At 47.4% G+C, this 24,570-nt stretch overlaps 10 protein-coding genes across 10 annotated transcripts; 6 read left to right on the top strand and 4 right to left on the bottom strand.

Moving 5' to 3' along the window:
• Positions 1 to 45: 45 nt before the first annotated feature.
• BT62DRAFT_1009682 (uncharacterized protein) lies at positions 46 to 1,047 on the top strand (the record flags this gene model as incomplete). Its single annotated transcript, XM_043177579.1, has 4 exons — positions 46 to 158; positions 251 to 374; positions 432 to 615; positions 689 to 1,047. The coding sequence occupies 4 exons, from the start codon at positions 46 to 48 to the stop codon at positions 1,045 to 1,047; spliced, it is 780 nt and encodes a 259-aa protein (XP_043036582.1).
• Positions 900 to 3,065, bottom strand: BT62DRAFT_935403 (RNA-binding domain-containing protein). Its single transcript, XM_043186932.1, has 5 exons — positions 2,959 to 3,065; positions 2,870 to 2,908; positions 2,724 to 2,816; positions 2,120 to 2,669; positions 900 to 2,073 (listed from the first exon to the last, which is right to left on the bottom strand). Exons 1-5 carry the CDS (start codon positions 3,043 to 3,045, stop codon positions 1,220 to 1,222), a joined length of 1,623 nt encoding a protein of 540 aa, XP_043036581.1. The 5' UTR covers positions 3,046 to 3,065; the 3' UTR covers positions 900 to 1,219.
• Positions 3,027 to 7,927, top strand: BT62DRAFT_972863 (TBCD protein). Its single transcript, XM_043189092.1, has 20 exons — positions 3,027 to 3,409; positions 3,460 to 3,655; positions 3,707 to 3,989; positions 4,035 to 4,113; positions 4,167 to 4,454; positions 4,507 to 4,764; positions 4,815 to 5,039; positions 5,088 to 5,188; positions 5,241 to 5,394; positions 5,442 to 5,567; positions 5,615 to 5,876; positions 5,934 to 6,070; positions 6,125 to 6,218; positions 6,269 to 6,638; positions 6,689 to 6,824; positions 6,884 to 7,107; positions 7,155 to 7,235; positions 7,292 to 7,376; positions 7,428 to 7,528; positions 7,582 to 7,927. Exons 1-20 carry the CDS (start codon positions 3,251 to 3,253, stop codon positions 7,652 to 7,654), a joined length of 3,432 nt encoding a protein of 1,143 aa, XP_043036580.1. The 5' UTR covers positions 3,027 to 3,250; the 3' UTR covers positions 7,655 to 7,927.
• On the top strand, positions 7,837 to 9,867 carry BT62DRAFT_904241 (V-type ATPase; the record flags this gene model as incomplete). Its single annotated transcript, XM_043183555.1, has 10 exons — positions 7,837 to 7,927; positions 7,983 to 8,010; positions 8,059 to 8,086; positions 8,138 to 8,408; positions 8,470 to 8,609; positions 8,660 to 8,986; positions 9,047 to 9,197; positions 9,249 to 9,436; positions 9,487 to 9,616; positions 9,674 to 9,867. 10 exons carry the CDS (start codon positions 7,837 to 7,839, stop codon positions 9,865 to 9,867), a joined length of 1,548 nt encoding a protein of 515 aa, XP_043036579.1.
• Positions 9,868 to 10,066: 199 nt separating this feature from the next.
• BT62DRAFT_1078807 (uncharacterized protein) lies at positions 10,067 to 11,848 on the bottom strand (the record flags this gene model as incomplete). The annotated part of the gene is made up of 8 exons (XM_043179423.1): positions 11,474 to 11,848; positions 11,200 to 11,395; positions 10,731 to 10,894; positions 10,570 to 10,637; positions 10,468 to 10,491; positions 10,336 to 10,367; positions 10,257 to 10,301; positions 10,067 to 10,201 (listed from the first exon to the last, which is right to left on the bottom strand). The coding sequence occupies exons 1-8, from the start codon at positions 11,581 to 11,583 to the stop codon at positions 10,067 to 10,069; spliced, it is 774 nt and encodes a 257-aa protein (XP_043036578.1). The 5' UTR covers positions 11,584 to 11,848.
• A 22-nt stretch (positions 11,849 to 11,870) lies between these two features.
• On the top strand, positions 11,871 to 14,768 carry BT62DRAFT_1078806 (uncharacterized protein). Its single transcript, XM_043179422.1, has 3 exons — positions 11,871 to 12,549; positions 12,606 to 13,237; positions 13,292 to 14,768. The coding sequence occupies exons 1-3, from the start codon at positions 11,982 to 11,984 to the stop codon at positions 14,489 to 14,491; spliced, it is 2,400 nt and encodes a 799-aa protein (XP_043036577.1). The 5' UTR covers positions 11,871 to 11,981; the 3' UTR covers positions 14,492 to 14,768.
• Positions 14,769 to 15,121: 353 nt separating this feature from the next.
• On the bottom strand, positions 15,122 to 15,579 carry BT62DRAFT_1009676 (uncharacterized protein; the record flags this gene model as incomplete). Its single annotated transcript, XM_043177578.1, has 2 exons — positions 15,122 to 15,385; positions 15,430 to 15,579. The coding sequence occupies 2 exons, from the start codon at positions 15,577 to 15,579 to the stop codon at positions 15,122 to 15,124; spliced, it is 414 nt and encodes a 137-aa protein (XP_043036576.1).
• Positions 15,580 to 19,572: 3,993 nt separating this feature from the next.
• Positions 19,573 to 20,451, top strand: BT62DRAFT_935398 (uncharacterized protein). The gene is made up of 4 exons (XM_043186931.1): positions 19,573 to 19,655; positions 19,705 to 19,903; positions 19,975 to 20,333; positions 20,389 to 20,451. The coding sequence occupies exons 2-3, from the start codon at positions 19,817 to 19,819 to the stop codon at positions 20,272 to 20,274; spliced, it is 387 nt and encodes a 128-aa protein (XP_043036575.1). The 5' UTR covers positions 19,573 to 19,655; positions 19,705 to 19,816; the 3' UTR covers positions 20,275 to 20,333; positions 20,389 to 20,451.
• A 580-nt stretch (positions 20,452 to 21,031) lies between these two features.
• Positions 21,032 to 23,406, top strand: BT62DRAFT_935397 (UPF0187-domain-containing protein). Its single transcript, XM_043186930.1, has 8 exons — positions 21,032 to 21,486; positions 21,543 to 21,663; positions 21,713 to 21,776; positions 21,828 to 21,953; positions 22,014 to 22,545; positions 22,594 to 22,766; positions 22,817 to 22,911; positions 22,961 to 23,406. Exons 1-8 carry the CDS (start codon positions 21,375 to 21,377, stop codon positions 23,250 to 23,252), a joined length of 1,515 nt encoding a protein of 504 aa, XP_043036574.1. The 5' UTR covers positions 21,032 to 21,374; the 3' UTR covers positions 23,253 to 23,406.
• Positions 23,003 to 24,502, bottom strand: BT62DRAFT_1035358 (alpha/beta-hydrolase; the record flags this gene model as incomplete). The annotated part of the gene is made up of 7 exons (XM_043178381.1): positions 23,003 to 23,528; positions 23,582 to 23,677; positions 23,725 to 23,752; positions 23,806 to 23,917; positions 23,966 to 24,018; positions 24,099 to 24,232; positions 24,280 to 24,502. The coding sequence occupies 7 exons, from the start codon at positions 24,500 to 24,502 to the stop codon at positions 23,407 to 23,409; spliced, it is 768 nt and encodes a 255-aa protein (XP_043036573.1). The 3' UTR covers positions 23,003 to 23,406.
• Positions 24,503 to 24,570: the final 68 nt, after the last annotated feature.

The raw sequence follows: 24,570 nt of genomic DNA, 5'->3' as shown, positions 1-24,570 counted from the left end.
TGAACTCCTTTTGCCATTGTTCGACATTACCAACCATCTTCATCTATGGGCCCCAAAGAAATCCACATAACTACCAGCCATGACTCGCAAAAACATGCTGCAAGAGTTCTCTCTGAAATTCTGACCGAGCTCACTATTCGCCGTGCCTACATCGGTGGGTTTGCTTGGTGTCTCCTTGGTAGTGAAAGACGCACAGAGATAGGTGAAAAAAAGGTCTCTTCAAATAATTGACTGACAGTTCTTGTGTTAGATATGATATCGATATTTTGATAGAAATCCCCAAAGACACCTTGGATCTTTCGACCCTGCGAGAGAAAGTGACAGAGTTGGACAAACGATTTACAGAGAACATTCTTAAATTTTATTTCGTTGAGGTATCTCAATCACCTGTACAATATCTACATCTGGTCTGACAAATTGGTTCTATACAGGACTTGGATGCATTCTCTGAAGATCCAGAATCACAGAATCCAGAAGAGACTGTCAAGTCCAGTCCAAAGAAGTTCACCGGAATTGAACTTCTTTCCCGGAGCAAGAGCATCGTCCTTATCGAGACACTTTCAGCTGGAACTCTTGGTCTTCCAGATTCAGTAGATCTTGTCTACAATGTACCATGTATTGCTTCCTCCGAAACAAGCAAGTGCTTCCCTCTCTATATTGTCTTGTTCTTCTCACAGTCAAATTTTAGCTTTACCCATCCTCCATCCCATCATTTTAATCCTCACTAAGCTCCAGCGCTGGTGCCAGATCTACAAATCTCTCCGTCCCAAAACCTTGAAGAAAGCACTTACCGATTCGTTTGATATTGATTACCTCATAGAGTGGCTGAGTCAACACGGTATGCTCATTGCGTTCGACGATTACAAGGCAAAGAATATACCCAAAGAAAGACTTGTTCGTCATGTCAGGATGTATTGGGAGCATAAAGATGCTAGAGAAGAAAAAGAGGTCATGGCTCAGCTTGAAGAAGTATTGAACGAGACAGACAAGGCAATATTCTTAGCCTCTGCCAGTCCCAAAGCCTCAGACAACACAGACATCGGATAGTTTGTATTGATGGTCCATCCAACTTCCTTTCTGCATCACTCAGTGCGAATTCACTGAATGTAACCACGTTTCGTCCATGTAAACGTCTCAGACATTGGTCATTAACAGCATGAGGACGACGAGGTAGTAATAAATGAACATAATCAGCATGGATGCAAGATGAAAATCAGGTTTAGAATGTGATCTTTTTGTTTTCGAAAGGCATGATACCGCCTGACCGAGGATTAAATCCTCCTCGTCCGCCCCTTCCACCGCGTCCGCCACGGTCGCCACCAAATCCTCTGCCACCACCACGTCCGCCACGGTCACCAAACCCTCTACCGCCGCCGCGTCCACCACGATCACCAAATCCACGGCCTCCACCTCTTCCACGTCCACCACCACCAGAAGCATCACGCGGTTGCGAATAGTCAACCCGGATAGCCCTACCAGCGATCTCCTGACCTTGCGCGGCAGTAAATGCTTTCTTCGCACCCTCAATATCCTCAAACTCGACGTATCCAAACCCCTTCATGCGCCCGGTGTCCCGGTCCGTTGGAAGTCGGACGTTCTTCACGCCATACTCGTTGAAGAACTCCCACACATTGTCCTCGTTCGCATCGAAGCTGAGGTTACCCAAGAAGAGCGTGCTGCTCGGTTCACTTGCCTCATCACCAAACTTCCTACCTCGACCAGCCGTGCGATCTGCAGAGGGGGGTTGCGATCTGTCGACGAATATAGCACGTCCGTCGATCTCATGACCAGACATTTCTAGTGCTTTCTCCACTGCGTCTGCCGAGGTGAAGTGTACGTATCCGAATCCACGAGACTTGCCCGTGTTGCGGTCAAGCTGAACGTGGGCAGAAACGACCTCGCCGCATTCAGCGAACTCGGTCGCTAGTCGCTCATCATCAACACCCCAAGAAAGTTTGCCAACAAAGATGGATTTTGTAGCTTCTTCATCGGTGGCAGCGAGAGCAGCAGCACCATTGGCAAGTTTTATCTTTTTGGAAGGCGCAGCGTCATCACCGGCGGCTTTGCGCTTGCCTGAGACAGATGAGGAAGAGAACTTGTATAGAATGCCAAGGCGTACCATTCACAACTGGCTTAGCAGAGTCATCGTCCATCTCAACATCCGAATCCGAGTCGGACGATTTGTCTTCCTGCGTCTTCTTGCCCGCTTCTTCATCGTCAGAATCTGAATCTGAAGACTCGCCACTCGAAGACTCTGCCTTCTTGGATGCAGCCGCGGGTTTCTTTGCATCCTCTTCGTCGGTTTCGCTGTCTGACGAGTCTGAAGATGAAGCGACTTTTTTTGCAGGTATAGGCTTCTTCTGTGTAGGCACAGATGGTCTCTCCTTTCCATCGCTTTCGCTTTCTGATGATTCGTCTGAAGAGGATTCATCTTTTTTAGTTGCGGCGACGGGCCTAGCGTCCGATTCTGACTCTGAATCAGAGTCAGAAGAATCGGATTTAACAGCAACTTTTTTGGGTACGGATGCTTTCGGTTCCTCGTCCTCTGAGCTTTCGCTAGAGTCTGACTGAACAGCGGCCTTCTTCGAGCTAACCTGGGCAACCTTGGGTTTTTCATCTTCAGATTCAGATTCGCTGCTCTCCTCTGACGATGATTTAGACACCTTGGCCTATGTGGTGGGTGAACATCAAATTCGCTCCTGAGTAACAGAACTAGAGCATACCTTTCCCTTGCCTTTGGGCTTTTCATCCTCAGATTCCGACGATGACAACTCAGCCTTGGCCTTCTTCACAGGCTTTGTCGATTTTTTCGACTTCTAATACCATTGTCATTGGCTTGTATCATTTGCAAAGGCGAGGTCTAACATACTTTCTCATCAACCACGGCCTTAACGGGTGAAGGGGGCTTCTATCACTGTCTTGAGCCCTGGTATCTCATTTGCGGAAATTTTAACATACGTTTATGACAGCCTTTGCAGACTTGTCAGCCTTCTTAGACTCCTTCTTCTTGTCGACCTTTTTGTCAACTTTAGTAGCTTTGGCCATGACGACGAAAAAAAAAAAAAGGATAGGGTGGATGGAGGGAAGTAGCGGTGATGTCAAAAATTTTTTAGGCAAGTTAGTCACGTGGAAGACATTCGCACGGTACATTTTGGGAAATTTATCCCACCGCCATCGACACCGACCTCCATGACCGTTGAGAGTTGAACGATAGCACAATATTTTCTGCCCGTATCGATTATTTCCAACCATGGATGGGTCTGGAGAAGGAAAGCTGTTTGCAAGATTCGAGAAGCATGCCGAATTTGCGGATATTCAACAATCTCTCCTTGCATTGGATTTGACTGTCGTGCCTACCGCGGAAGAAAGCAAGGAAGAGATAGTCTTGTTGCAGAAGCTCTCAGACATAGTGCGTATGCACCCTCAAGATCGTAGCTACAATCTCTGAAGATCTGTCAGCTCGATGAATATCAAGAACAATCCTATCTCTTGGATCCGTACTTCGAGGGCCTTGTTGTTCCCGTGGTGGACAGTCTAAAGTCGCATGCAAATGTATCCATATCCGATTGTTCAATAGTCTTCTCATCGGAACGTGTGCAACGCGTCGCTCTGCTCTTATACCGCTATATCAAGTGCCGCGGATACAAGACAATCAGTCAGCATTCGTTCGTATGTAATCCGCCTGTCTCTTCTAACAATGTTCTAGCCAGATTTCTTCCCCACGAAATCGCGGATCTATCTATTGCATTGACTTATATGCAAAATGCGAACTCTTTAGTGGTTGAAGTAGACCAATGGGCTCTGCGTTATACCTTTTTACTTTGGCTGTCTCTTATCTGCATGCTTCCTTTTGATTTGGCACAATTCGATGTGGTCGAAGGCGGAAACCACACAGCCCTTTCCATAGAGCACATCGGTAAAGAATTCCTGTCCAAGGCTGGCTTAGAGCGCGAAGGCGCTGCAATTATGCTTTCACGTCTGTATATGAGGTGTGTTCGCGATCAAGTCACAAAATGTGTTGCTTATTGAATTAGAAAGGATACCCTCACGATATTTCGCCTTTACCTGTCCTGGTGTAAAGAAACCATCAGAGAGTCCAAGAATCCTTTCACGGTAAACATTCTTTTATATTCGTCTATTTCGTAGACATCTGAACGCGACGTTAGGTCATTGGACTCCTACAGGTTCTATGCGAGGTTTTAAAGTCAGGATCTGTGGGTCAAATTGAAATGGCTCTACCCGATGTTCTTGCCATCGCTGCCACTGTTGAGGGCGAATCAGCTCTCTTCGCTAATACCGTTGTCAGGAAGTATAAAACGAAGCTCGTATCACGCGTAGCGTTACGCATATTACCGGCCAGATCGGCCGGGGGGACTGACAGCCAGGATAGCATCGAGGTCCCGGACTCGATCGAAGTCATGCTGGAGCAGCTCTTTCAGAGCCTCCAAGATAAAGTACAATTTTTAAAAAACTCTTCAGTACAATGCATTGATGGATTATGCCTAGGACACCATCGTCCGATGGTCAGCGGCCAAAGGCATCGCGAGGATTTCAGATCGCCTCCCGACCGACTTTGCAGATCAAGTGCTTGACACAATCATGGGTCTCTTTTCAATACATTCTGTGGTTGCAGCAAGCATATACGACCTTCCTGCTATTGCAGAAAGTACTTGGCATGGTTCATCTCTTGCTTGTGCCGAAATGGCACGTAGAGGCCTTATTAGCTCGGAGAGACTCCCCGAGTTACTTAATTGGCTTTCAAAGGTTAATGAGCTAGACCCAATGCTTCTGTCTGGGCTCACATTTCCCTTTAGGCATTGTACTTTGATTTGAGGAAGGGTGCTCATTCCATAGGTTCTAATGTCCGTGATGCTGCTGCCTACGTCTTTTGGGCTCTCGCTAGGAGCAAAAATCCCAACGAACTGGCACCTCATGCTGAGGAGCTCGCTCGTCAATTAGTCACAGTTTCACTTTACGATCGTGAAATACACATTCGGCGAGCTGCCAGCGCCGCTTTCCAAGAACATGTGGGAAGGACGGTGAGTGAGGTTTTTGTCGCATGCGGATATTGTATGAAAATGTCTTAGGGATTATTCCCCCACGGAATTGACGTTTTACGCAAGACCGACTTCTACGCTGTGGGCATTAGGCGGAATGCATTTCTCGTTGCAGCACCTCAAGTCGCCGAGTAGGCATCTTAACTATTCTCTAGTTCGGTTAGCTCAACCACCGGGTTCCAGTCACCCGGAATACCGAAGATATCTCTTTGACCATGTATTGGACGTACCGCTGAGGCATTGGGATGTGAACCTGCGACAGCTGGCATCTCAGTCTCTTCGTCTTATTTGTCTATTAGATCTATCAGGGTTGGGTCCACAAGTCTGTTCCAGAGCGGTTCGTCAGTTCATTTATGTATTGCTGTCTACTCATAATAGGAACAGGCGAAATTACTCGAATCCCCTGATGGAACGGATATCCATGGAGGCCTTCTTGCATTGACCGAGCTATCTATTGCCTGCCGTGATCGGGCTTCCTCAGAAGTCGAAAGGGAGCAACAAATGCGAGATGTATGTTACGCGCACGCCGTACATTGTGTTATTGATGTTCTTTCTAGATTTTCAAATACCTTGCAATTGTACCTCACGCTGTTTTAGTAGGATCTCGAAATGAGACTGTTACTGCAGCAGCATGCCACTTAATCGCAAGTACAGTGACGTTGACGGAAATTAGTATGGGACCAAACACCTCTGTTCCTAAGTGGAGACAGGTTGTAGACTTTGGTTTGAAACATCGGCGTGTCTCCGTGCAGGAAGCTGCGGCAATGGCTATGGCTTCCATCAGTAAATTAGTGGACTGCTTTGCCACTGTTACCAGATGAGTCTTTTTTTTTTGCTTCTCACATCTTTCATTCATCTTACTCCATCCCCAAACATTGATCCGGGAATTGAGATTTGGATCCTTCTCCAGTCAGCAGAGTCTTGGCCGAGTATTGGGTGTGATCGATTATGATTCTTTTCCGAAGTGCTTGCCGGATAGTATTGGTTGCCTTCTAGAGTGTGCCAGACCCTCGGTCAGCGCTGATCAGTTTTTTTAATATCTTGCAGCTCGCTCACCATGTCTTTAGCGAGATGCCTTCAGCACCAATGTGGAAGCTCGTCGCAACTGTTATCTCGCCATCCCTCAAATCGTTCAAAACGTGCTTCTCCATCTCAATGACCGTACGTTGCTCCTATGGGCCTTCCCGACATGTCTCTGAAATCCTGCATAGATATGTCCCCAGAAGTCTTCACTTCATTGTTTGATGCTCTTTTGGGTGGATTAGAAGACTACACAATTGATGAAAGAGGTGATGTAGGCTCTTGGATCCGAATGGCTTGCGTACGAGGTTTGACATCGGTCTCTGAAATTCTCATCTCGAACGCCAGTACCATCAACCGCTTTGATGATTACTTACCTCCATCGAAGTACCACCTCGCAGTTATCGGAATTCTTAAACAGGGAGTTGAGAGATTAGATAATGTTAGACAGGACGCTGGAGAGTGTATTCTAAGACTTCTTCGGCTACCTGTACCAGATGTGAAGGACAGCGAGCGCTGGCAGTTGCCGAGTTGTGGCTTACTCGTGGAGCTTTTTGCATCGTAAGTTTCCAGTTTATCTTCGTGCACTGATTTTAAACGTTATATGCTAGTGGCACTGAAAGTGTAGGCTGGAGCGACGGGTACTGGTTGTTTCCCAGGGCTGTTCGTCTTTTGGAAATCGAAGAATATCGTCAACCGGTCCTGACGGGCCTTATTATGAGTCTAGGCAGCAAGACGGATAACATTGTATGTATATCTTCCGCCCATCAGTCATCTGTTTATTTGTTGATGTAAATACTTCTCAGCATCGACCCGTCTCAACAAGTTTGTCGACATATGCACGATCTTTACCTGCCAGCGGGCCAACAGAAGCTTACGACCTTGTCACACTTGCGAATGATTTGATCAAATATGCTAAGGCAAACATAAGTTCTAACAATATCATAGTACCAGTTCTCCAGACGGTCAATGTCCTGCTTGAGGCTGGGGCACTGGAAAAACTTTCCTCTGATGATTCGGGCATCAAAAGGTCACTTTATTTTCGTCACGATTGTTTCTATCTGACTTTGTCCTCAGTCTGGATAGTTTGCATCTGATGGCATCCCGACATATAGATCGACTGAAGAGCGTTCAACGAATACATGAGTCCATGAAGATGTAAGTGTGGTATCAGATTCCGATCATCCCACTAAGATCCACTCTTCGTTTTAAAGTGTTGTCAATCTCCTCGCATTTGATGTGATGTTTGAACGATGCATCACCAGCCTCCCAAGTTTTCTTGCCCATCGATTCCCCACCGTAAGTCTCGGTTCATTTAAGATAACCTTAAGTCTGACATTATTCACATAGATCCGTTCTGACGCTGCTGAACTTCTTTACCTTAAAGTTCAGAGTATGGACCTCAACAAGGATACCGAAGAAGTGGAAGAGCTATTGCTGGAGACCGAGTGGTGGGTGACGAATACTCCGATTTCGAGCAAACACTGATGTTCAAATTCCGTAGGTCATCAAGCGACATCAAGGCTGTTTGTGAAAAGGCACAACACATAGTGGAATCATTTAAGGGTGAAATATGAAACAATTGTCTACGTTACGAGCAAGTAAATATCTGAGCAGATTAGGTAGTTAAGGGTGGCTGTGGCCGGATCGTGGGAAACCCTGATCGAGTCGTCACTGGCATTGCATCCACCATTACATTTTTCCTTCCATATCCCTGTCCTAGTTCTGGTTGACGGTGAAATTTGTGTAATTCTGGAAAATGGTTGTCGACCCCCGTATCAGTGATAAGGATTTGGCCGCCATCAACGCAGCGGCTGTGACGAGAGAATACCGGGTGCAACCTCATCTCGGTCAGTTCTCTGTATGAATCTCTGGATCTTAGCTTATGTGTCACGAATGCTCCAGACTATCGCACCGTTTCTGCTATTAATGGGTGAGCATGGCGCAACTTCCATGTAATCTCACAGCTCACAGAATACAGACCACTTGTTGTACTCGACAACGTCAAAGTGAGAATATCGGAACAAATCTGGGTTACAGTGCACTGACCATTTGAGTAGTTTCCTTCTTACAATGAAATTGTACAACTTACACTACCAGATGGAACGACGCGTGGTGGCCAGGTACTAGAAGTTCAGGGGAAGAAAGCCATTGTCCAAGTCTTCGAAGGGACGTCCGGCGTTGACGTCAAGGCGACGCACGTCGAGTTCACCGGCAGCAGCATGAAGCTTCCGGTTGCAGAGGATATGCTGGGTCGGATATTCAATGGTTCAGGAAACCCCATTGACCAGGGCCCGAAAGTGTTTGCAGAGGATTACCTGGATATCAATGGTACGTTCCGACACCTCTTTTTTAACTTTGGCCATCATATCTTAGTTGTTATTACTTTCAGGCTCTCCCATAAATCCCTATTCTCGAATCTATCCTGAAGAAATGATTCAAACTGGTATATCCACCATCGACACCATGAACTCGATTGCCCGTGGTCAGAAGATTCCTATTTTCTCAGCAGCTGGTCTGCCGCACAACGAGGTGAGAATGGTTCTTTCGTCATTGCGTGTCTGATGTTGATCTGCTTGTAGATCGCCGCCCAAATTGTGCGACAGTCTGGCTTGGTAAAGCGGCCTACGAAAGACGTGCACGACGGCCACGAAGACAATTTCTCTGTCGTCTTTGCTGCTATGGGTGTTAACATGGAGACTGCTCGATTCTTCAAGGAAGACTTTGAGTCAAACGGCAGTCTGGACAGAGTTACGCTATTTTTGAACTTGGCGAATGATCCTACAATCGAACGCATCATTACTCCCCGGCTGGCATTGACAACTGCTGAATATTATGCCTACCAACTCGAGAAGCACGTTCTAGTTATTCTTACTGACATGTCTTCGTATGCAGACGCGCTACGAGAGGTGCGTCTGCCATTCTTTGATCATTTCGTGATTAATTGACAAGTGCTTCACGCGTTCAAGGTATCAGCTGCCCGTGAAGAAGTTCCGGGTCGTCGTGGGTATCCCGGTTACATGTATACCGATTTGTCGACCATCTACGAACGGGCAGGCCGAGTGCAAGGGCGAAATGGGTCAATTACTCAGATTCCCATTCTCACTATGCCCAACGATGGTTAGTTTTATGTGTTCTAAATGCAATGCCTAATCTGACCTACTTCGTTAGATATTACACATCCGATTCCCGATTTGACGGGCTATATCACAGAGGGCCAGATCTTTGTTGACCGCCAGCTCCATAATCGTCAGATCTACCCCCCTATTAATGTGCTGCCTTCATTGTCTCGCCTCATGAAAAGTGCTATTGGTGAGAAACTCACTAGGAAGGATCATGGTGATGTGTCGAATCAACTGGTGAGAACCTTTGAGACAAATGTGCAGGCGTGGGACTGAATGCTCTTCAGTATGCTAAATACGCTATCGGACGTGACGCTGCTGCCATGAAGGCTGTTGTGGGAGAGGAGGCTCTATCGTCCGAGGACAAACTCGCTCTGGAGTTTCTTGACAAATTTGAGCATCAGTTTGTTGGACAAGGTCCGTGTTTCGTTAACGGATCTACTTTGTCTCACTTTCCCTATCTTGCATATCCAGGATCATATGAGTCGCGAACTATCTTCGAGTCCCTTGATTTGGCATGGTCCCTTCTCCGCATTTTCCCTAAGGAACAGCTCAATCGGATCAACCCCAAGATCATTGCAGAGTTTTACGGGCGCAAGCCGACGAAGAAAGCCACAGCCGCGGAGTCTGAGGAGGTCAAACCGGAAGAAAAGCTAATAGATGCGTAAAGAGCGGTTCAGCGTTGATGATGATTATGAGCAGCCTCGAGGTTTTTTCCTGCCTTCATATCCCAACTACTAAGTTATTTTTTTCACAAATAGCCTTATTGTCCGAAACAGGAGACCACAGAGTCATTGAATATTGAATTCTTGAGTCATAGTCTGATGAAGGTACTCAGGGACATTACCTTTTCCGCCCCCAAATGGATCAAATAATTCGTATCCCGACATAAATGGAAAACGCGAGGAAACGCCCGATCCAAATACGGCGGGCATTCGACCCGAGTTTATCATATGGAAGAATCAAGAACAGTTTCAATTCCTCGGGACGCACTTGCGTATACTAATAGAGGATGTACGATAAGAGGGTGAAAACAGCACTGCAGCATGCCTATCACGGGCGCTATGGCGAGAAGAGTATCCAGAACATTCTCTGCGCCATCCTGAGTCATGTAGTTGAAACTGGTTCTAACTTACCGAGTACGAGATGCACGGGATAATGACAGCTTCTGTACACAACGGCTCAGAGTGTGCGGTCCGTGGCAGACGGCAGGAAAACTTGAGCGTTTTATATTCAAGTGGCTGAACTATCAAGACCGGCGGACGCACCGAGGTCTATCCCAAAGATTCCATCTGTGGCCTAGGAGTAAATCTGGAAACGGTCCAAATTTGAATGAGTTTCGCCCTCGGTATCATTACAACTGTAGATACCAGAAGTGGGGGAGGGAAAGGTACCGGAGCGCGGCAATGTCCCGTCGTAAGTGAGAATCTGAATGGCTCTGAACAAGTGATTCTTGATGTTGATGGAAAGGTGAATGTATGTTATAGAACAGCTGTGAGAGGCTTTTGTATAAGAAACTCATTGTACGCACGCGGTGACAGTGGAGTTTATTTCATCAGGATCGGGGTACCGCTCGCAGGAGAAGGTAGCTCCCATGGTAGCCTTGGCAGGGGATAGATTGTATGAGCCCAGTGGCCAAAGAATTTGGGGAGATGTCTCTGTTTGCAGACGTCCATATATCGTGATCGATGAGCACTGTGGCGTAACCCGGGAAAGTGACAGAATTTGAGCAGTGACCCTCGGGTATATTCATTGTCGCGACGAGCGGCGGAAGAACGACTCATTGGGATTACCCGGCGGTACGGAGAACAACGGGGTAGTCAGATGTGGTCAGATGTTACAAGTCTGCCCTTCCCTTTGTACCGGACGGCCAGTGATGAGATGCAACCGACGGCAGGGAATTGAAATCGATCCAAATTAATAAATGAATGTTGATCAAGGATAGGCATTTATATAACAAGAGAACATGGCATTGACAAGGACCAAGAATACTGCCTGACAACATGACCGAGTCCGGCGAAGCGACGAGCAAAGTCGACAAAGGAGAATTCGGAAATTCGCCCGAAGGCAACTGCAGAATGCAGTCTCGACTGATGGTCCCACCAGCCACAAGCCTGGAGATAGGATGACGCCACGAACATCCCGTGGACAGACAGATGCCGTGTGTGGGGGGGCCTGTGGGCGATAAATATGGTCCTAGAGAAGAGGCATGCGTTAAAAGGAAATAGCTGAGCACGGAACAAAACGAACTAGATGGAACGAACGATCAAGTACTGATTGGAACGGAATTGGAACGCAAGCGGTAAGACAATTCGGTGATGATTGATTTCCTGACCCCTGCCGTACCAGTTCCACACCCTTGGGGACACAAGCCCACGAGACATTGAAAAAAGACATAGATGGTAAGTGGAAATAATCAAGGTTTTAACTTTGTAAAATATAGGAATAGGCACGAGGCGTGATATCCGTAGTCTACCTGTTTCCGGATGATATATGGTGTTAGGAAGGTATGATAAGGGCCAGGGTCCTACATGGAGAAGAGTAGAACAGGAAGAAGAGACCCAGACAGTGGCAGGCAAGGTAAAAATGTAGAAGGGTATGTAATGGGGAATAACGTGGTTCGCTCAACTGGGCAAATGCGGACTTGGTAAAAATTTATGCAAACGCTTGTCGCCACCTGCAGCCATGTGTTCAGATATAAGGCGGTAATACTAAGGGGTACCTTCATTCCTAATATATATTCTCCCTCATTCTCTCCCTTTCCTTTCTCCCTCCCCTCTTCATGGACGATCCCCATGGCTTTCCTTACAACCGCAAGCGCAAGGCCGACAGCGACGACCAGGACCCCTCCTCGACCGATGCTGTAGTCGACGCCATGCTCGTCGACCAACCGTCCTCAGGAGTGTCTTGCAGTGCCCCACGACAGTCCTGGCTGCGTACCGGCGCCATTTGGGATACGGGGGAGCAACAACTTGCCAGCCCCGCGAAACGTCCTCGCCACGAGACAGCCAAGATGCCTCCGAGGGCAATGCCTTCCAGGCATCTCGCACTAGCACGGAGATTCCCAGTCAAAATGCCTCCTGCAAAGCCGCCGCCAATTGATAGATATGGCAGCGACGTCGAGGACCTTGGCATTGTATGTGGCACAGATCCTGGGCCGTCGACAGGTTCTCTCCTTCACCTTAGAGACACTCCTGTGGTCGCGAAATGTGTCTTGCGCCCACCAGACGCAGCCCAGCCCATGCACGTAGAAGCAAATTCACCGCATATACCACCTCAACTGCCGCTTGTCAACAGGCACAGTCTGAAAGAGTTGGATCTGGACGTCATTCTTCGCAGCCCACAACTTCGTGTGTAATTACATCTGTCCCACTTTATTCCTTCTCAACCAGTCGATTTCACATAGGCCACGACTTGCTGTTCGATTCCGGTCTTCATTTCCGACCAACAGGCAGCAGACGGAAACGCGAGCTTTCTGAAAAGTACTGGAATGCAGTTGTTCAGGAACTCGAGTCAGGCTGCACATGCATATCCTTCGACGTGCATGGTCAGCCTCATTTACCCGTCGTTTGCGCTTGTCATCATCCTTCGCCTTCCGATGTTCCCGTCTCTGTATTTTCACCTTCTCTTCGTGTTGTAACGCTGCGAATGCCGTCCCGCATTCGGCCACTCCTTTCAGAATTCCTAGAGGTCCTTCTTCTCGTTCTCCAACCCCTCTCAAGCATATCTGGCATGTACGTAAATCCTGGATCCTTCAAATCCCAGATCCAGGAACATACGGCCCAGGCCAGCCACATTCGCTCTATATTCGATCCGTCACTTATCGAGCAAGAGCTTAAGCATCGGGTTTTCGACCCTTCGGGATTGTTCCGCGCTATTGGTTCCACGCTCAAAGCCCACTGCGCTCCCATAAGGGACCAGGCAGTTGAGGGCATGGTCGAGGCGGCTGAGGCGTGCAAACCTGGCTGCCAGATCGGCAAGGGGGATCCTATGAAGGCTATTCGGCTTTGTATGGACATCTTAGAACTCATGAAATTGGTTAGCCGCCGCATTATTTTTCCAATTCATATTCTAACATCATCTTCTCGCCAGGACATCGCGAACCATCAACTGCAAACATTGCGTCCCTATCTCAAGCGAACGTCAGGTCACTGGGAGCTCAAAACTTTCAAAAGCCGTAAACTCTCCTCTTCCTTGACTGTCACTCGGGAGTGGATATGGCGATCCCACTCGTCTATGCTTTCACGTACAGCTGTCCTTTTGCACCCATCATACTCAGATGGCCTAAGATACCCTCAACTGAAACGAAATCAACAAATTTACATCGCTGCCCTTAAAGGTCTCACTGATCTTGTTTTTAATCCGCCAACACGCATCTCGCCATCATCATTGCCCAGTCCTTCCTCTACACCGCCGACATCGCCTACCGCCCCACTCCCGGGCTTCCCAGAAACGTGTTATCTCGATAACAACCGTCTGGTGTTGCTTAGCGCAGATGTTGCTGATCTGACAGCAATGTTCATGTTTCTGCTTCTGTACCGACAGTTGCTGTGTTCGGTAAACCCCGCCGTAACTCCGCACCAACAAGCCCCCAAGGTGGACGAGGCGTTTTTAGTGAAGCTCAAAAATGAAATCCGAGACATCGGATCCTCTCGCATCGGCTACTGTTTCCTCGAACAGGATTCTTTTAAGGACGGTGATGAAAAATGGCTACGCGTAAAACAGGATGTTGTCCTGCAGATTGCCATGCGAGCTAAGGAAGGTCAAAACAAAGCGTATTTATGTTCTCTTTTCCGGCCTACATTATCATCAACAGTATCAGCACCCTCATCTCCACTGTCACCAGCGCCACCTCTATCTCCATCACCTTCGCCATCCCCCGCATCGTCACCTTCGCCTCGTTTATCGCCTTCGTGTCTATGCATCGGCCCCTCTCCAGACGAACGTACCCTCAGCGTAGCTCAAAAATGGGCGGATCTCAACATCCAGCCGAACTCTTACCTTACGATACTGCTTCGTAACCGCCTTCGTGACGTCGTATTTAATGCAGTCGTCGCTCTCTGCTACCCGGGCAGGGACTCTTCAACTGGACAGCTGTCGTCTGTTGATTTCTTCTCGATGATTTCCTCCACTTCACGGTCAACCGTGAATATCGGAACGGCGACCGGTATGGAACCTCTAGCCGGGGAGATTCGTACCCTCGCAGAGAAAATATCTCGGCTGGCGCTCGTCCACCTCAATGCATATCTACCATTATACGAGCATCCTAAATTTTTGTCATTGATGGCGTGAGGGACGAATTGCGCCCTTCGCCTTTTAATAATCTTTAGTTTCATCATTTATCAGCATCTTCGACCCCGGACGATTTCGTGATACCTCTTCATCAGGCTCATAATTATTACACGCATTATCTTTTGGGCATCTGCATATCTTTCTACATCCCTGTTTATGGTTTGTATGCTACTCATGACGGTGTACGAGACTAATTTTGGCAGTTGAAATCAAAATAATACATACATTGCGTACATTGAAACACATCCAATGAAAAAATGGGTATCCTTAACCGGAGCATTTGGAATATGGAAGACGAATCGATGTGTCTTCTATTACTCTGATACAGCAGATATCGCGGCAGATCAAAACATGGCTGAAACGATTTGGAGTAAAAATCGAACAACGGGAATCCAGATTTGATTGAAAAGAAGGACCTTGGCTGCCATGATTGCTCCGCCGCTTAAGGTCAACTGAATTAAAAGAAATCGCGCGAAGAGGAAACACTATACCATTGTATGGGTGGGTCTTTCGCCATTAGGTATTTCAATGACTACGGGACGCGAGGTCGTGTAGGCAAATCCATTGACATTGTTTCTTTCCGATAGATCAGGTACATCTGTACATCATTGCCGCGACTCTTCCTGTCCGTCACGCCAAAAGGATGGGTGGCGCTGCGATCCCTCGGCATTTTACTGAAGGAATTGAGAGTACCGTAAACGTGAAGAAGAAAAGAAAATGAATATAGGACCAGTTCTCTAGCGTCCGATGCTCTCCGAACTCCATGAGACTTCCGGTAATGAAGCGGACCAGGGAAGATATAGCATCCGGGTCAGCTGATGGAGATTTACAGTAAAAGATGTTGAGGAAGGAACCGAGGCAAGGTATGGTCAAGACTTTGTTGCGTGTTTGTCGCTATGTTAAGACATGTTGAATGTCAGCCGCTGCGGTATCCAGACCGAAGCATATTTCAGGTCAGGCATATGTACGGTGCGGGTAAGCCTTGCCTTGCTTCGCCTTCCTTTCTGAAATACTGGTAGAAGACCCATCGGAAGATAACAGCCGCGACATGTTCGAGTTAACACGCCCAGAAGGCATGCCATTGACATTGTGAGATGCCGTAGCACACGCTAGGGTCTTCGAGGGAGTCCTTGTGTCCTGAAGGAGTTACCTTGAGGACTAGATATCGCCTAGCTGAATAGAACTCCATCTAGCAAGATGGGAGCATACAAACCTGTACTTTTCCTATCCGATAGTCGGTTTTCAATAGAGTCACTCCATATTAGCAAAGTTGAGCCACTGTCCATCGAAATCACGTACTTTGAAAGTCGAATTAAGCCATATTTTCCTATTTGTTCCGTGACTACATCGTTGCAGTTTCTACAGGAAAAATGTACTCACCACCTCGGTTCCGGGTATTCTTCGGCCACACCAGAGAGGGTATCGCCCCATGCATATTTACCGAGTCCTATAAGGATCTATGCTAGCGCCGAAGTCTCCGCAGAGCACACTCCTGACACATTGTTCGCACACGCGAACTGCGAAGTTGTGACACGAAATATGATGTAAAAGGAAAAACAAGACTCGAGCTCCACCGTGTCTTCCTTCACGTTAACAGAAACTGCGCTGAATGAAGACCCAAAATTATCGTGAGAAGCATGGCATAAGTGCTACACACGGGCCGTGATGCCCAAGACATCTCACACATTAGGAAATGTTTTCAATAAGTGTTTTCATGATTAGCTCGCCGCCAAATGACGGACGATGGCGGTCTACGAAGTAGAAAGACCCGACCATCTTCAATATTTCGAGAAAGAACGTTCGATGGAAGGGGGGGATTTCAGGACAACACCCACCTAGATACAGTAACCGAACATACGGATGCAGTGCATCAACTTCATTGAAGGTGGGTATAGCAACCTAAATATTCTTCCTGCTCCGTGGAGAACTTTACCTTACTGATACCAAATGAATCAGAAATCCTAGATGTTCTCGCTATAACGGTTACATAGTACGTCGAAGGAGAATCATGACAGGAAATCGTGCTAAGAAAATGATCCCGACCTAAAGCAGTCAATAGTGTTCGTCTCGGAATTATTTGAGAGTATACGGGCCGTGAGGCGGTTCAGCCAGCTTTCAGTGCTACAGAGAAAGACCTGGGCTGCGGCCAGACTTTAGGAGCAAGAGAGCAAGAGAGCTCCAGTATTACATGGAGAAGGAATAACATACATTTTTGACTGGAGCTAGCCGTCAACACCAGTCTCACCATGATCCTCCATATCAGTTAGTAGTCACCGTCGAGAAGAGTTGCACGAGGACAATCAAATTGTGTGATTAACGTCCCACAATGTTAGTAGCAAACGTATGCAACACACGATGGACGTCTAGGGTACCATCATGTGTAAGTATCGCCATGTACGGCAATATTATAAAAATATTCTGCATGTTGCTTAAGCGAGCCCACTACACCCCGGTGCATGCATATAAGGAGCTAATACGCAAGGAGTAAGCGATACGTCTTTGACGCTAGTGTGTGTAACCTACGGAATATGAATGCAAAATGATAGGTTGCTGTCCGGAGGGTCTTTAATATTCAATACAAGAGCGGCCATTCGTCAGTCTAAAAATCATACAGTGCGTTCAGTGACGCATAGGAGAGCCTATTCAACGGAAATATCTTAACGTCTTAACCCTACGGGGCGCGAAAGGGTGGGAAGAGGAATAGTTGCCACAAATCAACGGCGTTGTTGACGAAAACATGCTACCCTGCATGAATCTAATAGAAATATACTTTGCATAATCAGCATAGTATGGCATCGACTACTGAATAGACAACACGCCCGTTGCCTGAAAGGTTCATGTTCAAAATTAACAGAGAACAAAATCATAGCGCGTTGCCTGGCGGTTGGAACGTCGTTGTACATGTTGACTGGTGGGTGAAGAGATACAATCAAAATGAGACACAACGGGCCACGGTACCGTGGAAGCCTTGACATGAGGAAGCAGTACAGGTCTCCTCAAGCAGCCTCCACAACCAAGACGGTAATCTCCGGAAAAACTGGGCGGCAAGTACTGAATGATTATGTATCATTCCAGTACGTTAGCTAAATGCCGATGGTAGAGACTCACCGTATTATGACAACTGCGGTTAGCGGTAGAAACCCGTTAGTACCTTGAAATGGTTGGTACGTCGTCTACTAGTGCTACACCAAAAGGTGCATCCAATTTCGCACAGATACCCAGTCACAAAGGCAAAAGATCCGAAAACGCGAGAATCTATATGAATATGTATTTACTCACAGAATCTGAATGATGGTCGTTCGAACTTGGTGGCAGTGCATTTAACGCCGCAAAAAATGTCTGCCGTGAACTACGATTTTCAGCTTCTTCTCGAACTACCACGGCCAGCTGGCCCCAATACTCGTTCGGCCCTATTGCAGTTCGCCCCACCGCTATATCCACGCCTTACCGCGGGAACTACGCATCAGCATCTAGGGAATGGACACTGTATAATGGGCATCTCGGTCCGAAACGGTTCATGCTTCCTGTCTCTTCAAGTTTGAAATGGGCCAATGAAATATTCAGTTATCTTGGTGTTGCAACTCAAAACTTGGCTATCTTTCCAACACCATGCTTCGACAGCTTACGTGGCAAAAAATTACAAGGTGGCCCAACTGAGTGATTTCCTACTGCATATATTGGTCCAGATCTGGCGACGATGAACCGGCAATCGGGGTGACGACGTGTACAAGGAATATTTAGTGGTCTAGAGCATTGGTTGCACTTAACCCTGATCTGTCTTTTTCCGAAAAGCGAATAGCCTCTCTTTTGTTTATTTAACGAGCATCTACGTCTTCCTTGCATGTGCTCATCTTTTCCTGTGACGTCTTCCTAGGAGCCCATCTGTTCTTAAAATCTACCAGAGGAATGGACGCCTATCAGGATGAAGACGTCTTGCTGTGGAGTTGCAAAGAGACATCATGCTTCCAGAACGATGCGTAAATCATCATGAAGAAGCAAGAGCAGAAGCAAGGGTACCGCCTGTTATTACTGCCGCCTTCTGGGTCTCTTCTCCATACATATTCGTCTGTCTCCTAGCTACGGTCAGCTGCTCCAGCATCTTTAGCCTGCCGTTGCCTTCACCGCGAAATTATGGTATATGGGCGATGGATCCGGACATCTCCATCATTAGAACCACATCAGTCTCAATCTAGCTTATCTACGGATTCGAAATGCACCCCGGCTTCAGAATAACTATCCCACCTTCTAACTCCTGCGGATACCCATTCCACTAAAACGCCCATCTATCAACGTCTTCGACTTGAAAATCTCCCAGAAGTCTGAGTACGTGCCCATGCCGTGTCACAAACACTCTGGCTGACATTACAATGTGGAATACGGTCCCCGCCTCTTGGCGATGTACCCTCGAACACGGGAAAGTCGCAGATTCAGATCGGAGGAAAGGCCAAGCACCCGGCTAATCGCAGGGGGGTGGATGATTCCCAGAGAAAATGACTCGGGAACTAACACCCTTTCTTCCCGACGCAGTTATTAAGTGCCTTTTAGCCCTTCAAGTGGCCATATGCTCCTCGTTGTCTATAACACCAAATCCGATTCAGGGTCGGGCAACGGTGCCCCAGATTTCACGATCAACTTCCGACGTTGTTCAGAGAGATATGCATTGCAGCTTTTGTACAGAACGCGTGGAGGAAACTGCGGTCGGATCGGCATTTCGGACCGCAATACCGATACCTACTTGCCCTTCACAATGCTTGCTAGGACAACATGACAAGGATTAGACCTAGGCCTCCTCGTTCAGTGATTTCATCGTCATCAAACCACCGCGTTCTCAAATTTTAGGAACTTTATGGTGAAGCCACGCAAGCGTAGAGCTGGGATTGACTGTCAATAACCGATGAACGAAGGTATCTCGATTGAGATGGTCATCTTCAAGCATGTGGATTCCTTGTGTGACTGTCTCACATTCGTAGGATTCGCACCGACGATACAGCAATTCAATGACTAGCCCGTCTGAAAAAATGCGACTTTTAGGTGCGTGCTTCAGGGCATTTTCCCCGTTCATCAGGTTACCATGACGTCTAGGAACTTCTCCCAGTTCCGTCTCCTCGAATATTTCTTACCGTGACAGACGACAAAATAGCGTTGACAGAATGAGCGATTGTCGGTAAGATACCACTTGACTTGGTCAGAATAAGCCTTTGAACCATAACCAGACTAGCAACTTTACTCCGCAATTGTACTTGACAGCGTATGCTGTCATGATCCCTGTTAGTCGCAGAGCCAAGTTGAGTCCTCAATATTTCGTGTTTAGTTGGCACATCATACATGCTTGATGGTGCCCAAGGCACAGTTTACATACGTCTAGTCGTCACCTTGGCCGAATATTGGATCAGAAACTCGTTACTTCTACTGGTTAGTACTCCGCTGAAGTGTCCTTGCTATGTAACTTTTTTGACGTTTGCTATTGGTCGACGCCTTCAAAGGCATTTGCCACGTTCCTGGCTTGGTCTTTTGTCACCAAGTACATAAACTCTGTAAAAGGATTCATGAGTAAGGGAAAGTTCTGTGCCACTTCTAATGGGGATTGTTTCAGTCCCGCTCTGCCTCCAACAACTTACAGTGGAATAAGAACGAAGGGCGGCGCACTACATGTTCTCCATATATGGAGTCTCTTATTCGAACCTTCCGTTCTAGAGTCTTGGCTGTTATTGTGTCTGGTGGTGCTCGAACATCGGTCTTTCTTCAAATATCTAATCTCGATAATCCCTGGCTCTGATGCCTGAACTTTGTTGGAAGATACCGAGCACTCAAGTCATCGGACCGTAGTTTAGGTACTGTTGCTGTGAGTGCTCCACTTGCTCCTGTAGGTCGATGACTTACGACTATCTGTTGCCCAGAAAACGCGATACAAGTCCACTTTGTGTACCAGTGTATGCTATTTTAATGTCATGAAGTCCCACCCAGGGTCTTCAGTAATCAGAACGGGAACTGCTGATTTGGGGTGCTTTCTCTTAACGCTACTGATCGATCCCTCGAAAGCTTTCATAGCCGTGTCGGTATGACAGTCGTGTTGGTTATTTCCGCCAGCCTCAACTAGATGTTTTCAATACTACATGCTACCCTCCGACTAGGCAAGGGACGAGTTATCAAAGGTTACACTGTCGTGTGATCTGAGGCCCTTGGATGCTTTCTCAAATCATGCATACATCTCATAATATCACACTGCCTGCAATGTGCAAAATATCCCTCCCATTGAAATGTTGGCCAGAGATGTGATGTATCACGCATTAAAAATATCGAGAACGTTCTCTCGGGGAGTCGATAACGGACGGATACTTTTCATCCGGCCACGACAAGGCCACTAATCATGCCTCACCTCAGTTTTCATAAGCGCATGTGATAGCTGTGCTCTCTCCATGTAGGGCCTTTGTAGCTGTACAACAATGTTCATCGTCCGTTCAAGGGACAGCAGTTGTCAATGAGCGGCGTCGAATTTTGATCAACATCCGCTGACGCGCATTGTACGGGGCATGTGATCCCCCTCGTCCTAACCCTTCGTTATTAGTTTCACCACAAATCCAGTCAGCCCTGTTTGAAAATTGACTACCTCGACACGCAGGTTTTTTTCGTTTTGATGCATTCAAGACGCGTAAGTGTCTTCCATGACAGGGCAGCCAGAGTATCATCGTCAACCGACCCATCACGCACTAGTTACCCTGATCATCGTAGATGGGCGCCCACGGGAAAGTTCTCACATATATAAATGATGCCAGAATTAATGTTTCGTCCCTTTCCTCATTTCGGGTCCCTTGTCCTTCTTGTGTTTCTCCTTTCCTCTCCTTGAACCCTCGCTGGTCGACCCTCAGAAAGGCTTCACTTCGCCATGGTTGCCTATAACCCCGTCCTTCGAGGCAAGTGGACGTTGAAGAAGTTTAATGCGACCGTGATCAATGACATCTGGCCGGAGGTGTTGTTTTTTACCGCCGTAGCAACCAGTAAGTCTGTGGTCATGCACCCGTTTTTCGTCGTTTTAACGTTTATTTTTGTACAGTGGTGACGTTTGTATCCATTAAAACACCACACTCTTTGGCGGTTAACCCGCAATTATTGACTGTACTGGGTACTGTCCTCGGTTTGGTGATATCGTTCAGGACGTCCTCTGCATATGAGAGGTCCGCTGTCTTGTGTGTCTGTTCATTCTGTCATCTAACACGCTGTTAGATACCAGGATGGGAGAAAATTGTGGTCAAATTTATCAATCACGTCTCGGAACCTCACCCAAATGGTACGTTCTGTCGTCAAAGCAGGCCTCGCCTTAGGGCTAACATCGCGTCAGATCTGGATTCATATTCCTAATGATAGACCATTGAGACAGGATGGGTCGAAGCAGACTGCACTTGAGAGTATCATCGAGAAGAAGACAATGATCAACTTGATCCAAGCCTTTGCTGTTTCTGTCAAGGTACTTCTTACCGAGTAACCCTGTTATTACTTTCTTCTAATCCCTGTTGGGATTGGATAGCACTTCCTACGAGGCGAGACGGGTGTCTACTATGAAGATCTCTACCCCCTCATCTCGTTTTTGCCCAAATTTGCATCAGAAGCGGCGACAAGCTACACCGATATGCTCCCTCTCTGGCAGGCCTCCGAAGACGGTGAACACCCCTACAACCACAAAATCCACGCTACGCCGACCCCAAGACCGGAATCAGCCCCTCCCAGTTTTTCGGCCTCTCCTGCTCCGTCGTCATTAGGCTGGCACTCATTAGGAAAACGTACGCCGAAACCGAAGACGTTCGACCCCGAAAAAGCTCTCCCTGATGTCTTCAGTCATCGACCGCTCAAACCCGCTCGTAACCCTCCAAATACCAGTGTTTACGATTATGTTCCCTTCCTTCTGATCTTTAAATGGATCGCAAAACAGTTAACTCGAACGAAGAAGAGCGTCATTGAAGGCGCTTCACGGAATGCTCTGGGAAGAAAAATTAGGCCAAAAATCGAAGAGAGCAATGTACCTTTGCAGATCACAATTTATCTGTCGGATTACGCGAATTGTCTATATCTCTCTTCTCAGCGCTGTTGTATGCTAAGCTATCTTACAGACATCATACGTTCTGGCGTCGTTCAGCCACCCATTGCCTCGGGCATCGTCAACAACATTTGCGCGCTCCAAGATACGTTGAGCAACCTTGCACGAATCGCGAACACGCCGCTTCCATTTGCGTATCAAATGCATCTGCGAATGTCTCTTTGGGTGTACCTATTCCTCCTTCCCGTTTGTTGCTTCTTCCTTGTCCTTACTCTACTCTGACACTCTTTGGGCAGTTCCAAATCTTCGACAACTTCAAATACCTGACAATCCCCGGAACAGCGTTTTCATCCTTCCTCCTTCTTGGTTTCCTTGAAATTGGTCAGGAAATGTACGTAATTTTACTATTGCAGACGAACGGGCACTCAGCATTCTGTTAGTGAGAATCCATTCAACTATGATCTCAACGACCTAGACCTCGATGGATTTTGTTTATCTATACAGCGAGAACTTCAGGAAATCACCGCTCACCCGTTACCAGACCCTTCTTCCTTCATCTTCACTGCCTGGAACCAACCTTTCGCACCGGGAGATCGGCGTACGGCAGCTGAACTTGTCAAGGGCCAATCAGAATATCAACACGCTGAGGACGAGCGCCGGGGGTTGGGAAGTATCAAACAGACGCTTCTGCGCAGCTGGAGGGACACAGATGATTTGACTAGAGAGAAGTGAAAAGTAAGAGATGCGATGATTCTGAAACCAACTTGGTTATAAAAGGTCGGCTGGTTCGACCATTCTGGGGAGTAGCTATCTTTCAATATCCTGTCGTTGCGTAACACATAGCGACAAAACGAATATAAAAGAGGACGGTTAAGGCGACGCCAATTCACGAGCTTGAAGTCAAAGTTTTCTTGAACCATTCTACGGTCTGTTGCAATGTGTCTTCATACGCCTCCTTTACCTCAGGATAGTCGGTGTTAGGACGTGCCGCAAAGCCGTGGGTCGTGCCTTCACAAAGTATATCAATGCGAATCCTGCCATCATGGTATGAAAGAACTGACCCTTATAGTCTCTGAACTCATACGCAACTCCATCCTTCCGTCCAGCCATGGCGGCCTCTGCCTTCAGTCGGAAGTCATGACCAAAGATCATGTCATCTAAAAAGATCTCAAAACTATGTGCTGGCCGAAACAAGCTAACGTACCCTCCGCACACACCCAAGAAGAGGGAACCTAGACAAGTCAGCTGAATGGAAACAGGTGACGTTAAGTGGAGAGGGTATGACCTTGATGGCTTTCAGCTCATCCATACTAAATTTTGCAGGATGGCAGACGACAATGGTATCGAACAACCCAGTGGCACCGAACTTAATGGCAGTAGCTCCACCGAAGCAGTACCTGAAGTCTGTAAACATAGTAGAAAATGTCGTGCGGAGCTTTACACACCCCACGGCTCCAATTTTATCATACTTCTTGGTCGACTTGAGTTTATCGATGAACTATAATAAAGACATAAGCATCAGAACGCTCCACCACTAATATTAAGAGATCGGACACTTCGAACTCTCCGATCGGTAACTGAAGCCCTGTTGCGGTATATAGCGGGAAGAGTGGGTAACGCGACCCAAATAATTTTGATCCAATCCCACAACGAGAACCTCTGGCCGGCGCGTTCTGGCATCCTCATTTGTTCAGGCCTAACGGGTGCATTTCCTGAACAAGTTACATCCAGGGCCAAGAATAGGGGGGAAAAACTTCACCATTGAACATGTTGGGAACCCACACATCGCAACCCAGCTGTTCTGAGAAGAAATCTGCTTGAAGCTTGGGATTGGGAAGGTCGAGACCAAAGATATCGGAGAGTAGGACCACAGCGCGGGACGAGCTGGGACGACTAGCCAAGTATGCCCCATTAACATCCGAGATTGTTCCTTTGGGCTCGCCAGATAGGGCAGCACCTCTAAAACAGTCTGGACAGCTCATCGAGGGTGTGGAAATAACAAAGAAGATCCAGGAACTTCCAAATCGGTTTTTACGGTCACGTGCACCTG

The sequence above is a fragment of the Guyanagaster necrorhizus genome (genome assembly GCF_019112545.1).
Source record: "Guyanagaster necrorhizus MCA 3950 unplaced genomic scaffold BT62scaffold_25, whole genome shotgun sequence".
Taxonomy (NCBI): domain Eukaryota; kingdom Fungi; phylum Basidiomycota; class Agaricomycetes; order Agaricales; family Physalacriaceae; genus Guyanagaster; species Guyanagaster necrorhizus.
Note: the sequence above shows the minus strand (reverse complement) of the source record. Positions and strands in the feature narration are given on the sequence as shown.

Coding starts and splice junctions, on each gene's coding strand:
- BT62DRAFT_935403 (XM_043186932.1), bottom strand. CDS start 3,045: ATGGCCAAAGCTACTAAAGTTGACAAAAAGGTCGACAAGAAGAAGGAG. Junction 2,909..2,958: donor CTGCAAAGGCTGTCATAAAC/GTATGTTAAAAT, acceptor AGACAGTGATAG/AAGCCCCCTTCACCCGTTAA. Junction 2,074..2,119: donor TGCTAAGCCAGTTGTGAATG/GTACGCCTTGGC, acceptor CATCTGTCTCAG/GCAAGCGCAAAGCCGCCGGT.
- BT62DRAFT_972863 (XM_043189092.1), top strand. CDS start 3,251: ATGGATGGGTCTGGAGAAGGAAAGCTGTTTGCAAGATTCGAGAAGCAT. Junction 5,568..5,614: donor GGGAGCAACAAATGCGAGAT/GTATGTTACGCG, acceptor TGTTCTTTCTAG/ATTTTCAAATACCTTGCAAT. Junction 6,825..6,883: donor GCAGCAAGACGGATAACATT/GTATGTATATCT, acceptor AATACTTCTCAG/CATCGACCCGTCTCAACAAG.
- BT62DRAFT_1078806 (XM_043179422.1), top strand. CDS start 11,982: ATGGACGATCCCCATGGCTTTCCTTACAACCGCAAGCGCAAGGCCGAC. Junction 12,550..12,605: donor TCTTCGCAGCCCACAACTTC/GTGTGTAATTAC, acceptor GATTTCACATAG/GCCACGACTTGCTGTTCGAT. Junction 13,238..13,291: donor TCTTAGAACTCATGAAATTG/GTTAGCCGCCGC, acceptor TCTTCTCGCCAG/GACATCGCGAACCATCAACT.
- BT62DRAFT_935398 (XM_043186931.1), top strand. CDS start 19,817: ATGCTTGATGGTGCCCAAGGCACAGTTTACATACGTCTAGTCGTCACC. Junction 19,904..19,974: donor GAAACTCGTTACTTCTACTG/GTTAGTACTCCG, acceptor ACGCCTTCAAAG/GCATTTGCCACGTTCCTGGC.
- BT62DRAFT_935397 (XM_043186930.1), top strand. CDS start 21,375: ATGGTTGCCTATAACCCCGTCCTTCGAGGCAAGTGGACGTTGAAGAAG. Junction 22,546..22,593: donor TCTGTCGGATTACGCGAATT/GTCTATATCTCT, acceptor GCTATCTTACAG/ACATCATACGTTCTGGCGTC. Junction 22,912..22,960: donor CTTGAAATTGGTCAGGAAAT/GTACGTAATTTT, acceptor GCATTCTGTTAG/TGAGAATCCATTCAACTATG.